This window comes from Mustela erminea, chromosome 9 (genome assembly GCF_009829155.1).
Source record: "Mustela erminea isolate mMusErm1 chromosome 9, mMusErm1.Pri, whole genome shotgun sequence".
Taxonomy (NCBI): Eukaryota; Metazoa; Chordata; class Mammalia; order Carnivora; family Mustelidae; genus Mustela; species Mustela erminea.
In genome coordinates, this window is record NC_045622.1 from 71,062,660 (window position 1) to 71,076,681 (window position 14,022).

General features: G+C 44.2%; 1 protein-coding gene across 15 annotated transcripts in view; it reads right to left on the reverse strand.

The window, feature by feature from the left end:
* Positions 1 to 14,022, reverse strand: part of PLEKHA7 (pleckstrin homology domain containing A7) — a 213,139-nt gene that overhangs the window by 81,591 nt on the left and 117,526 nt on the right. For all 15 annotated transcript variants that reach the window (XM_032356705.1, XM_032356703.1, XM_032356698.1 and 12 more), the window contains one exon: positions 6,536 to 6,619. In XM_032356705.1, the coding sequence (XP_032212596.1) occupies positions 6,536 to 6,619 (84 nt within the window). The remainder of the gene's footprint in view (positions 1 to 6,535; positions 6,620 to 14,022) is intronic.

A 14,022-nucleotide genomic window follows, 5' to 3' on the forward strand; every position in this document is an offset into this window, starting at 1 on the left:
TAGGCCCCACCTCAACATCAACTGCTTGACAGAGCCTGGGGAGCCGTGTACACAGCCTGCTGTCAATCAGCCGCCAGCGTCACCGCTCTGGCATGCTCTTCTCTGCTCTTCCCAGAGAGCTGCGGAGGCGTCTGTCAGCGGCTTCCTGGACAGCCGGCTCAGAGGAGCAAAAGCTCCTGTGCATGGCCCCAACCCTCAGAACCATAGCCTAGGAGTCCCTTGGGCCAATGTTCTCTCTTTCATTAGGGCCCTTTGTGTGGTCCGTTAAGCCACAAAGCCAAACCACAAGCTCCCAATTCAAGCAAGTCATAGAGAATCAGGAAAAGAGGCTGAAAAAGAAAAGCTGGAATGACCCCATCACTGGAAATGAGGCCCTATAGAAAAGCTTGAGAACATCTTCTGGAGACAAGACTAATAAGGAGGCTTTGGCTTGGCATCTTTCACACAAGAATTAAGTTATTAGATCAAACCTCATTACTGCAGATACAATAAAAAATCTCTAGCCTACTTAGTTGGCACAGTAACACCTATGCCAAGGAAGAGGATTGTCTCTCAAACACCAGTCTGATGAGAGGCAGTATTAGGGGCCAGACTATCTGGATTCAAATCCTGTCACTTAGTAGCTGTGTGACTTTTGGCAAGTCTCTTAACCTCTCTGTGCCTCAGTATCCAAGATCATAATGGTATCTTCCTCATAAGCCTGCTGTGGAAATTAAGTTAATAAATGTAATCCCTGGGGTGCCCGGGTGGCTCAATAGGTTAAATGTCTAACTTCAGCTGAGGTCATGATCCTGGGGTCCCAGGATCGAGCCCCATGTTAGGCTGCCTGCTCAGCGGGGACTCTGTTTCTCTCTCTCCCTCTGCCCCTCACCCTCTGCTCATGCTCACTCTCTCTCAAATAAATAAAATCTTTAAAAAAATAAATAAATGTAAACCACTTAGAAAAGTACCTGGTAATAAATAGTAAGGGCTCTAAATGTTCACTATAAAAATAATAGCAATATTACTATTAATGGAAAAAGCCAACTCTTACTCTAGGAGGTAGATTACTTCTTGTAATGTTAAAGATGAAATTCTAGATCCCAAAACAAGGGATGTCAGGAAATTTCTTTCCAAGAAAATTATGAACTGAGCTAAATTTGCCAGCCTAGACCTTTTACTCATTGACCTGATGTCTGCCTTGGCGGCCACTCAATAAATATATCCCACTTCTGCCCGCCAGCCCTTCTTATAGCCTTACAGCACATCCTCCTTCATCTTCTCTCCTGCAGACTGAACGTGAAGGGACAGTGTTTCTAGACCCCTCACCTTAATGGTCCCCCTCCCAGGGCAATCTAAGTTGCTCAATATCCCTCTTGAAACTTAGCACCCAGATCAAAGTGGGGCTTGGCATGTCCTTGGTGCTCCATAAACTTGGAATGAATGAATGAAGTAGTCCACAAACACCATGATATACCAGAACTATTATCCTCCTTTCTCTACATATTGTACTTTTATTAATGCAGCCTGAATTTATATTAGCTTGCTTATTTATTTATTTATTTGTTTGGCAGACAGAGATCACAAGTAGGCAGAGAAGCAGGCAGAGAGAGAGGGGGAAGCAAGGCTCCCCGCTGAGCAGAGAGCCCAATGCGGGGCTCGATCCCACGACCCCGGGATCATGACCTGAGCTGAAGGCAGAGGCCTAACCCACTGAGCCACCCAGGCGCCCCTTATATTAGCTCTTCTAAGTGGGATTTCCACAGCCTGTTGGCTTGGGTATACAGAAGTGTCCCCTGGGGAACAAGGCTGTAGGACTTGTTGACTGATACCCACCTTGCCTTGACGGTTCCGACAAAGAGCAAGATCATGTAAAAGAAAAGGCGAAATGAGAAATCAAACTCTCTAATCATGCAAGAGAAGCTTGTTAGTGATGGACTCAAAAGGTCCTACCTTCTTTAATAAATCTGGACTGTGGATTATTAAGTATAGTCATTAAGGATAGTGCTGGCCAACAAATATTTTGGATAGCTTGCCCAGGTGGATGGTAGAAATGCACCTCCCTGGCCTGGTGAAGTTAGGGGAGGTCATCTGACTTGCTTTAGTCAATGAAGTTTAAGTGAAAGAGCAGTTTACAATTCAAGTTCCTTTTTTCTTGACGTTGGCCATCCTGGAGGCACAGAGATGGAGCATCCTTCAATAAAAATGACAGAATAAAATCCCTTAGGTGACCCATGATGGACATGGAGCAAGTAAGAAATAGGGGCGCCTGGGTTGCTCAGTTGCTTAACATCTGACTCTCGATTTCAGCTCAAGTCACGTTCTCAGGGCAATGAGACTGAGTGCCGCATCAGGCTCCACACTTAGCAGAGTCTGCTTCTCTCCCTCTTCCTGCCCCTCCCTCTCTCTCTCAAATAAATAAATAAATAAATAAATTTTTTAAAGTGAGAAACAAACCTTAATTCTTTCATGTCACTTAGATTTTATTTGTTGTTTTTACCACAGCAGACACTAGCCTATCCTGGCTGATTCTATATTACTGGCACAGAAACTAAAATATTCAGTGCTCATGTCCTCTGGACCCACTGATCATAGCTTTCACATTATTTCTCTTCTCCATGCTTCCAATTTGTAAGGTGGGAAGTCATCTTTGGGTGGGCATACACCTGTTACACCAAGGGGCTCAAGTAAGTCCCACCTGCCAGCAGTGGGGTAGATGAGTTATCTGTCCACAAAGTAATACTCTCAAGGAAACCACCATGAGACCAGCTGGGTTTCCTACCCCCCCCCCCCCCGCAACCAGCACACACACACACAAGAAGGAGCCCAAGATTATTTGACTAAAATCCATCTAAGATTATTACCACAGCCCAGAGAATGATGGGTGTCTGGAGGAGATTTAAGGATGAAAGGAAGAATCTAGGGGTAATTTAGTAAGGATGGAAATACAAGTTGTCTAAATCAGTGGTTTTTAAACGTCTACCTGAATTAGAACCACCTGAAGCCTTTCAAATACATGCTATTACGTGCTAGCTCCTGAGTCTCTGATTAGTACATCTGCGATAGGGCTCAAAAATTTGCAGCTCCAGGGTGCCTGGGTGGCTCAGTGGATTAAGCCGCTGCCTTCGGCTCAGGTCATGATCTCAGGGTCCTGGGATCGAGTCCCGCATCGGGCTCTCTGCTCAGCAGGGAGCCTGCTTCCCTTCCTCTCTCTCTGCCTACTTGTGATCTCTGTCAAATAAATAAATCTCTCTCTGTCAAATAAATAAGTAGAATCTTTAAAAAAAAAAAAAAAATTTGCAGCTCCAAAGTGATCCCAGGTGATGCTGGTTCAGAGACCACACTGAAAACCACTGCTACGGAAGGATTCACGTCAAGAACCTCAGGTGGAGGCTCTAGCAAGAGGAGTCCACGTGGCCTCAACAGATAGTCCTTAGAGAAGAAAAAGAAAAGAGCCAGTTTTCCACCCACCCCTGATGTTAATCTGAGAGCTGATGTGTAAAGCACACATGAATGGCTATCTTGATCTTTTTCCCTCACCACATAACACACCACACAAAATTAAGCTCCTCTAAGGGAACAAAACAGGAATCTTATTTGTTGTCACTTTTCTTTTTAAGATTTTATTTATTTATTTATTTATTTATTTGAAACAGAGAGAGTGAGAAAGTACACAGAGGGAGAGTGGGAGGGAGAAGGAGACCCCCGCTGAGCAGGGAGCCCCATGTGGGACTCGATCCCAGGAACCTGAGATCATGACCCAAGCCAAAGGCAGACACTTAACTAACTGAGCCCCCCAGGCACCCCTTGTTGATACGTTTTTTAAAAACTGGGTTTCTATCAGGTGAAATCATGCTGAACTCCCCCTCCAGAGCTCCACCAGGGGTAACTCTGGGTGTATTTCAAAAGGAAGCAATTTAGATAACTGGCCGAAACTCCCTCTCCAACCTTACTCCTCCCTCCCCTTTGCAAACCTCAAACCTCAGCTACAAGTCAGTCCCCCTCTTGCCCTCTGACCCCACCAAGGCTGTTCACACTTCCTTCAGCTGTGAATGATTGGCGCATGCACGTGCACACTTATCTTTACTTATCTAAATCCCCCCTTCCTCCAATTTAGGGCCAGACACTTCCCCATCACAGCCAATCAATTACCAAGTCTTGTCAATTTTACCTCCCAAGTCCAGTTTTACCTCCAGAGTCCATCTGGTGTGTCTCATTTTTTCATTCTCACTCACTTGGTATAGCTCTACGCTCTTTCCCCTCTAGGTCACTGCCCAGGTTGGGGCACTGTGACTGGACAGGTCTCAGTTGAAACAGCCTCCCTTCCCAGGATGGAGAGGCCTCTTACAATCCCTAAGCCAGGTTAGAACCCTCTTTTACCAACTCCCATCGAACCCTATGTTTTTTCCACCGAGAACATTTACCACATTTGTGACCTCTTGTTTATTTATCTCCCCTACTCTACCACCTTCTCTTCACTACCACTCTACTACTTTTCACAGACAGGACATTTGTCTCGCACGCTGTTGTAACGGCAAACTCTCTGGCACAGTCCCTGACGCAATATGAGCACTTTGTAAGTATTTAATGAGTAAACCCAGGGATCGCCAGCTCAGTCCACAGGAATCCTCCCTTCCTCTCAATGCCTAAAGCACGTTTTCCCTGCTTCAAGGATGGTCTGGTCACCCAGACCCTGCACCCACCACCTGAGACAAGCAAGCAGTCCTTATGACATCCAGAAAAGTGCCCCTTGAAAAAAAGTGTTTTTCTTGGAAACTGGATGGAATGGAGATTAGCTACAGAGATATTTTGGGAGGATAAAAGAGGCTACCTTCTCAGAAGTGGCCAAGGACAAAATCTTAACAGTGAGGAAAAGGAGGGGTGTATAAGACAAGGGTGTTTAGTGATGAGAAGTCTGCATTTCTCTAGAAGCTTTTATTAAAGTTGGTAACTTCCCAAACTATGTGTTCTAATGGATTCTCCATACAGACCTTTAAAAATGACAGGCAGCCATTTCTCTAGGATGCCTTAGGAAGGGGACTGGACTCACTGACCTCCCAAGAGCTTCTAACCTTCAGGAATTCTTTAAACACGCTCGTACCAAGCTGGAATGTGGAAAGTCCACATTCTGGCTCTGTCTTTCCACAGCAGTTCTGTCTCAGTGTAGAAGACAAGACCATCTTTACCTCCCATCCACTTTCTAATAGTACTGACACTTGCGAAGTCAGACCCCATGACCCATGGGCCAGGAGAATCCAAAGAATTTAGCAAGTAGCCAATCACTAGTGGCAAGGGTTAGCCCTGACTATAGAGATCAAGCGGGGGTGCCATCCTGACTTTTTCTACTTCCAGCCATGCAACTTTGAACAAGTGACCCTACTTCTTTGAGTCTTCGTGTCTTCATCTCTAAAACAGTGATGACGGTCTACTTCTCAGGATTGTTGTGTTATATGTAAACCCCCAGCACAGAGTAAACAGGCAAGGAATATCAGTATCATCGTTATACATTTCTAGTTTTAAAAGTTCTATAAGGTATGATTCTAAACTGAAAATACTGTAGGAACAAAATGATGTTTGGAATTTGCTTCAGAATAATCTAGGTGGTGAGGGGGAAGGTACAGATGAAATAAAATCAGGCATATTTTTGAAATTATTAAAGATGAGAGTTGAATACACTAGACTTACTACTTTATCTTTCTCCTTTTGTATATAGGTTTGAAATTTTCCATAATAGAAAGTTTAAAAGTATAAGTACTGAGGGAGAGAAATACTATAAAAATATAAATCTTTTATTTTCAGATCATATTTGGTCTAGATGATTGAACAGAAAAATGATATGAAGGAGAGAAAAAGCCAACATCTCTATTCATTTCTCAAACAGAACTATTTATTTACTTCAAACAGAACTGTCTCAGACGAGCAGGAGGAAGCAGAGCCACTTGCATACCTTTCTCTGCCTTTGTGTTTGGGAGAAGAACATACCCTGCTTGGGCTGTAGACGCATTTTTAAATAGATAAGCCCTGGGTGGTGGTACCTACCTCTGAGCACCCCAGGGGACCTGCTGAAATCAGACTGAGGAGCAAGAAAGTCCCCACAATGGAAAAAACAAGCAGAAAGAACTCCAGGTGCCACAGCCCTCCTCCCTTCGAAGCCCTGGCCTTAGACTCTTATTCGAGGTTTCCTTGAAAGGCTGGTTCAGTTTGGTGTGATTGAAGGCCATTTCGCTCCAGATGAGTGGGTCCTCTTAGAGCACAGCTAGTGTGTTAGATGATACTTAAGGAGGGTGGGGGTCGTTCAGGGGACAGGGTGTTTGCAAGAGGCTCTGACAGTACCAGTCATGGCACAAACCTGGGTCATCTCCACACTTCCACATCTTCCCACTGAGAGAAGTCTGGAGATTGAAAAACAAAATTCTTGCATTCCACTTTGAATCGACCATCCCACTCCAAGTCCCTCTATCTGGGACAGAAAATAGTCCAACAAGCTCTGTTTTGAGCCAATGCCTTTAAGCTCCCAAACTCTGCCTGGAAAAGGAGAATATATAGAAGTACTTACTCTTCTTGAAGAATAAATTCGCTATTTTCTGGCGAAAACTGCCCACTCACAGGATGCCTGAATGCTGTGGTCTGTTGGTTATGGCTAAAGAGAAAGAAAAAGAGATAATGAATGAGAAGTCATGGGAATGGGAAGGCTTGCAGACACAACAACAGATCAGTAATGTCTGAGGACCCCTGATCAGCACAGATTCCTCCCAGTGTGAGAGAGTGGGTCTTTCTTCAAAGATGCACTTCATATGTCAAGACCCAGTTGCACTGGAAAACAAAAACTTTCAGCTCAGGTGCCCAAGCCCACCTAAGACACAGGGATTTTAATTCTAGGAAAGCCTTGGCTGCAAGAGAACATTGCATCTTCGAGAGACATTCTGTGAAGTCCTTATTCGGACAGACCAAACTCCTCAGAAGCGAGTTACTTTAAGACGGCACGAGCTAAAACAAGAATGAAGGAAAGTAGACAGCACTATCAACAGCTTCCCAAAACCATGAACCAGGGAAAGAATTCCAAGAATTAACCACCCACCCAGAAAAACCTATCTTCTTAAAATTCTTCTCCCTACTACAAAATGCCTTCGCTTCAATGATGGGATATAAATGTATGGGCATGTCTCTGCAACATGACCTGCACAATTTCAACACTGTGGAGTTTCTATCACCCTTTTGAAGTTAGAAGGGATCAGCTTCCATGCCAAGCCAACAGACACAACCAAAGTGTGTAGGTGTTTTGTGTATTCACAAAGGCTGCCTGGTTCTTTGAAAGAAAGGAGGAGAGGGCTCTAAAGGCTGCTGGTTTGCTCAATAAATAAACTAAAGTCATTTTCTTCCCCCCTCAAAGAATATGATTTAGATTAAAGTGTTTTCCCCCAATCAAAGAATCAGTCCTTTTAGAAATTTTAGAAAATTTAAAAAGAAAAAATGTCACCCAATATTTCATCACTTTCATACAGATATACCTGAGTATCTTCTCCTTCCCTAGTTTTTCCCTCTACTAAAAGATTATGATTTTGCTGTATTTAGAAATCTGTCTCCTGCCCTTTTCACATCCTAATCACATAGACAATTTGCTGTCCTTAAGACTTCTTTATTTGAAATAGCTGAATCCATGTGTGCCCCCTCCCTCTCCTTTTTGGAAGTTCATGTTATGACACTTCATTTTTAGGAAAGACCTATATTAGTGCCTGTTTTCACTAACTGAAAGAAATCTGAAGAGGAATTTTCGCTTTCAGAAAAAAAAAGTTGAAAAGCAAAAAGCATTCAGCATTTGTTTTGCAGGGAATCCTCACGGAGGCAAGCAGCGAGTGGCGCCCCCAAGCTCCCTACCAGAGAACAACACCAGCATCTCAGCATCAAGTTGCCAGGGCTTTGAAGGGCGTCTGGGAGCAGCTGTGTTTTATTTCAATTTATTTTGTGTATCTATTAACAAAATGTGTCCTAAGATATCAGAAAAGCCAAAGAGGTTATTTTGGGAGTCTGAGAGTGCTCAAAATTTTTTCCACATAAATTATAGTAATCTGATTTGCCTTACATCATTCTGTCTTACAAAATGTTTCATAGGAATGCTCTATGTCCAGATAGGTGAAACCAGAGTTTTATCCTATGGATATAAATTTTTTTTGTCTATAGCCACATAAAACATGTTCACTGGCCATCTGTGTGCCAGGCGCTGTTTTAGGTGCCAGAGATACAGAGTGAACAAGAAGTCCTTACTCCATTCGTGCTTATATTCTAGAAAGATTTCCATTCATCTGATGCTGGATATTTTAGATGCATTATACATCTTTTACTACAAACTCTTCCTGAAATTCCAATTATTTCCTTGGGTTAAGCTCCCAGAGGTAGAATTAATTAATCAAAGGGCATGGTCATTTTTTAGGGCCCCTAATACCGATGGTTAAAATGCTTTCACTGTCAGAGTCAATACATCATCTCATTTTGCTAGTGTTAAAGTATTAGCCCATCTCCAAACTAAGCATGGGGCCACCCCAGAGATTAGTAGGCTTAATAAGAATAGTATAAGGTTAAAAAAGAAAAAACTCTCTTCGCGCATAAGGTTTTTCTTACTCTGCCCTGGGCCCTGGCCAGAGTGTCCTGAGTTCCAGTGGCTGGGGTGAGTTGGCACTGAGTTTAGAGCAGCCTGACTGCTGATAAGCCAAATGTGAAGCAGTCCAAGCCATCAAAACCAGGTTGCTCCTTGGCCCTGTGATTGTGTACCACCACCACCACCCCCAACCTTTCATCCCTCCCAACCATTCCAGCTTCCAAATTCCTAGGTTTGAAGCAAGCCCATGGAATCCCAGGACTCCATCTGGCAGACAGCAGCCTGATCGTCACAAAAAGCAGAGTTAAGGCACAAGCATCCAGATAAGGATGAGAACTGGACCCCAGTAACACCTGGTCCAGAAATCCTTGCACCATGTTCACGGGTTAGGATTTATTTACACCCAGTTTCCGCCTCTCTCTCTCTCTCTTTCTTTTTTTTCTTTCTTTCTTCCCAGCTCGGCATTCACCAGGGAATTACAAACTCAAAGCCTGCCTCATTTCTACCTGGAGGAAAAAAACCAAAAAGCCCTGCTCATAACAGGCTTAATAATGAAGCAACAACACCATGATCCACTGTTACTTCTCAAGGACTCTACAGTCTACAAAACCTTTCCTTATGCCTCTTAGTTATTACCACCATCGACCCCCATTTTATGAATGAGGAAATGGCTCAGAGAGGTTAAGTGACTTGCTCAAGATAATATCATCAGTAAGTGATAAGACAGGAACATAAATCCTGGTCTTCTATTTCTAGATCCAATATACTTTTTGCATAATAACTTGCTGTCCCCTTTCCTTAGGAGTCTACGGGGCTCAGGGGTTCCTGGCCACAACCAGAAATCCCTGAAGACAAAGCATCAGAAAAACAGCATCTCATCCACTGCTACTCCCCCTCTCTCTTCCTCTGCACCTCCCTCCTTCTATTGTGCCTGAGCCAAAGTTCTAAATGACAACACATATGTGGCACTCAGTAGTCCCCAAACAACCTTTGTCCCTAATCCAAGGTCAGCTAGGAGGATCTCTGATGTACACAAAGAGGGGATCTTCTCTATGCCCAGAGCAGCAACCAGCATCCAGCAACCTCTTCATATATGCTGCATGACCTGGATAGCAACTCCTAGGCTCCCCACACCCAACTTATACCAGCTTAAATAAAATCCTGAGCTGAAAGAATTAGACACTAAGATGAACTTTACATTCTAACATTAGAAGATACATGGATTTTTAAAGTGGACAAAGATATAGCTGTTTTAGAAACAGAAGAAGTGCTCAACATCACTCAGCATCAGGAAAATAGAAATCAAAACCACAATGAGATACCACTTCACACCAGTCAGAATGCTCAAATTAACCAGCCAGGAAATGACAGGTGTTGGCGAGGATGCGGAGAAAGGGAAGCCCCCCTACACTGTAGGTGGGAATGCGAGCTAGTGCAGCCACTCTGGAAAACAGTATGGAGTGTCCTTGAAAAGCTGAAAATAGAGCTACCCTATGACCCAGCAATCGCACTACTGGGTATTTACCCTAAAGATACAAATGTAGGGATCTAAAGGGACACATGCACCCGAATGTTTATAGCAGCAATGTCCACAATAGCCAGACTATGGAAAGAACCTACATGTCCATCAAGAGATGAATGGATAAAGAAAATGTGAGATACACACACACACACACACACACACACACACACACACACACACAAATGGAATACTATGCAGCCATCAAAAGAAATGAAATCTTGCCATTTGCAACGATGTGGATGGAACTAGAGAGTATTATGCTAAGTGAAATAAGTCAATCAGAGAAAGACAATTATCATATGATCTCCCTGATATGAGGACTTTGAGAGGCAGGGCAGGGGGTCCTGGGGGGTAGGAAAGGAAAAAATGAAACAAGATGGGATCAAGAGGGAGACAAACCATAAAAGAGACTCTTAATCACATGAAATAAACTGAGGGTTGTGGGGGGGGCGGTTAGGGATAGGGTGGCTGGGTGATGGACATTGGGGAGGATATGTGCTATGGTGAGCACTGTGACTACCTCTGGGGCAAAAAATACGTTACATGCTCATTAAAAATAAATAAATAAATATATATATATATATATATATATATATATATATATATATATATATTAATAGCCAGTTTAAAAAAAAAAAAAAAAGACTGTTTTTTTTTAATCAGATCTGGAGGCAGCTCCCCAACCTTTCTTCCTTAATATAGATGCTGCCCTTTTTGACAAAAAATTTCCTGAATTTCCATGAAGCTTCAAATTTGGTCATATTCATCACTATACCTGACTCTCCCAAGTATCCTCTGAGATAAGCAGGGCTGAAATTTTTACTCCCACATTACACATAAGGAAACTGATGATCTGGGTTCCATGATGTTAATGGAACACTAAACTAAGGGGGGGGGGGGAAGGACTCATACGCTGAGAAAAGAGATAAACCAGAATAATACCTCCTGAATACAAAGGCCTTACAAAAGGATCATTTCTGATCAAGCTTGCCCAGCACACAGAGCTTCTGGTTCAGCCCTTTTTTGAGTAAAAGAAGTGTTAGGTATTGGGTTATTTAATTCAGTCTTCCCAAACCCCCAGTATGGCAGGCTGTGTTTCATCACACCAGACCACAGGTGAGGAAAGTGAGACCCGGGAAGGGTAGATGACTTGCCCACAATGACAGTCGACTTCTGCATTCCTGCACACCACCACCCTTCTGGTCTCCTTCTCCTAACTGCAAGCTCACCCTCACCAAACAAAGGCTGTATAGTAAATGCAGGATCCCCACACCTGTTTGGAGATTGCAAAGTCCTCCAGCTTTACCTGCTGTCCCTGACCTCAGGCCAAAAGCCCCCACCCTGCTCCATTTCCTGATTTTCTAAAATCCATGAAGAATCTCATGTCCTATCATCCTGTCTCAAGACACATTTAGCAGGCACAGACAAATCCCCTGAAATACCTGTTCTTAAACCTGAATTGCTACCTTGCTTCTTGGGAGTGATGGAGATGGCCCGGCTGGAAGCCAGGTGGCCAGTTTCAAGGGAACACAGAAACGTTCTTTCCTCCATACAAGGGCTTCTGTTTCTTTTCAGACTACTAGAAAGTAACTTGGCAAATGAAGTAAAACACAAGCTAGGCTTTATTTTCAGATCCTGCCCTTCCTCCTAGAAACACCCCCCACTAAGTCGAATGTCAGCTGGTCTCACCTGGGAGAGGACTAAGGCACACAAAAGGTTACAGGGAAGGATTTCCCCCTGAAGGCGGGCCACACATACCCATCCACATAAATAAGCACGTCTTCACAAGCCCAGGGCCTGGAAGGACTTGGGTCAGGCCCTAAAGAGGTCCAACAGCAAACAGAAGAGATTTCACAAGGCAGAGTTAGGACCAGGGAGCCGTGGAAACCAATTTGAGCTCAATATAAGGAGGAGCACACGTACAACCACTGACAGGACTAGTCGAGACGTAAACGAGTCCTACAGTTTCTTGCAGCATTTCTGCAAGATTAATTTTCCATTCATACAGAGTTTGACCATAATGTGAGCAGCGAGATTCTGGTCGGTTAAACATAAGGGTTCCAATTACTTAGACTGGCAATTCCTTTGGGCATAGCAAGAAGCTCTGGAGTTATGTGAACGGTGCCCACGAGTGGAGGTCAGAGCACCCTGATAAATCTGGTTTACCGATGGTGGTGGTATTGGTATGCTGAGTGTGGGACAAACCCGCACAGTCAGCAAGAGCTCTTATCTGGCCCAGCTATAAAGAGAACAGCTTAAAATGTAAGAAGAGGATCCAGCTTGAAAGTCTAAGGAGGGACTCTATCAAGGCTCTTCTCATTGGTATGCCTGGCAGCATCTGCCCCTCTGGCTCCTCAGGCTCCCCAGTGTGGCTCCCCTAATGCAGCAAGACTGTCACCTTGCAGGCCTGATGCCACGTTCAGCTCTGCCTCCAGGCTTGTTAAGGCACTGACTGTTTGAATCCCAGTGTCTCAAGAAAACCAAGGACTGTGGGTAACCTAATAATGCTTCTACTTGGGTCCCCAAATTAGTCACCGAAACTCCAAGAGCAGAAGAAATTGCCTCCCTATCTCCTTCAGTTCCTACTTGGGCCACAGAGTAAAAAGGTGGCACTCAAAGGCTGAAGTAGCATCTTTACCTTCCCTCAACACTTCCAAGGTCCTTTTATTTTATTTAACACTTTTATAAAACGGCTTGTTTAGTACAAAGTGTCACTGTTGTTCATGTGGCATTTCCTAAAGGGACTGAGAATCTTACTGAAATGGTCTTTAGAGCTTGCACTATTTTGGAAATGTCAAGATTTTCAACAACTCCTTGCACATGGGCATTCCTCTGTCAGGCTCTTCTTCAGAAATCATCGGAATTGGGCCTTGATGAGCCAACATAGGGTCCCCATCCTCTCTTCTCAAGTGAAAGCCATCAACACTGCACACTAGCCAGCCTCCTTCAGTGTCTGCCCTGAGCCCCGGCATCAGAAGACCTGGGTTCAAACCGAGCACGCCATCTCACCTCACTGAGCCTTGGTGCTTCCATTTGCAAACAGGGAATAGTGATAATATCCTTCCCAAGAGTTGTGAGGATACTCACACAACGCCTGGCACACTGAAGGTACTGAGCTGATGTTTGCTGAACCTGACCATGCACCTTGACCATTGCAATGAGTACTAGTAATCCACATTTTAACAGGGCAGAAACAAAATAAGCCTCCTCCCCCAACTCCGACCAAACCCAGTATTTCCTTCCGCAGGTTTCTCTGTTTCCATTAACAGCATCACAACCCAGCAACCTGGGAGTCGCTCTCCATTCCCTGCTCCACAGTAACTTCCTCACACACTACTATTAGCAAGCCCAGGTGCCTCTATCTCCAAGACATCTCTGAATGCACCCCTTTCTCTCTAGTCCTATAGCCAGCACCCAATCATCTCGAGCTAAGATAGTACAACAGCCTAACTGCTCTCTCCCTGGCCTCTGTACAACCCACTCTCCTCATGGGAAGCCTGATGGGTCTCTTCAAATGGAAATTAAATCAAGTCACATTCCTCCTTTAAACCCCGCAACAGCTCCACAGCACAGAGTAAAATTCAAGCTCTTTGCCTCGGCTTGGCTCTAGGAGACTTGACCCCCTGACCACCTACATCACCTTCTTGTACAATAAACATCTTCTCTCCTTCTCCATCCCTCCCCAGCCACCCTGGCCTCCTTTCTGCTCCTTGAAGACTAAGCTATTTCCAACTTAACAACCTCTGTACTAGCTAGCCTTTCCACCTGGAAGCTCTTTCTCTCATACTCGCATAACTGGCTCTTTATCACTCACCTTGGCACAACTATCACCACCTCAGAGCCCTGCCCAACCACCCACAGAAGTAGGCTCCCAGTCACTTCATATCATGTCACCCTATTTTCACTATTACTGTCATTTCTCTGACTC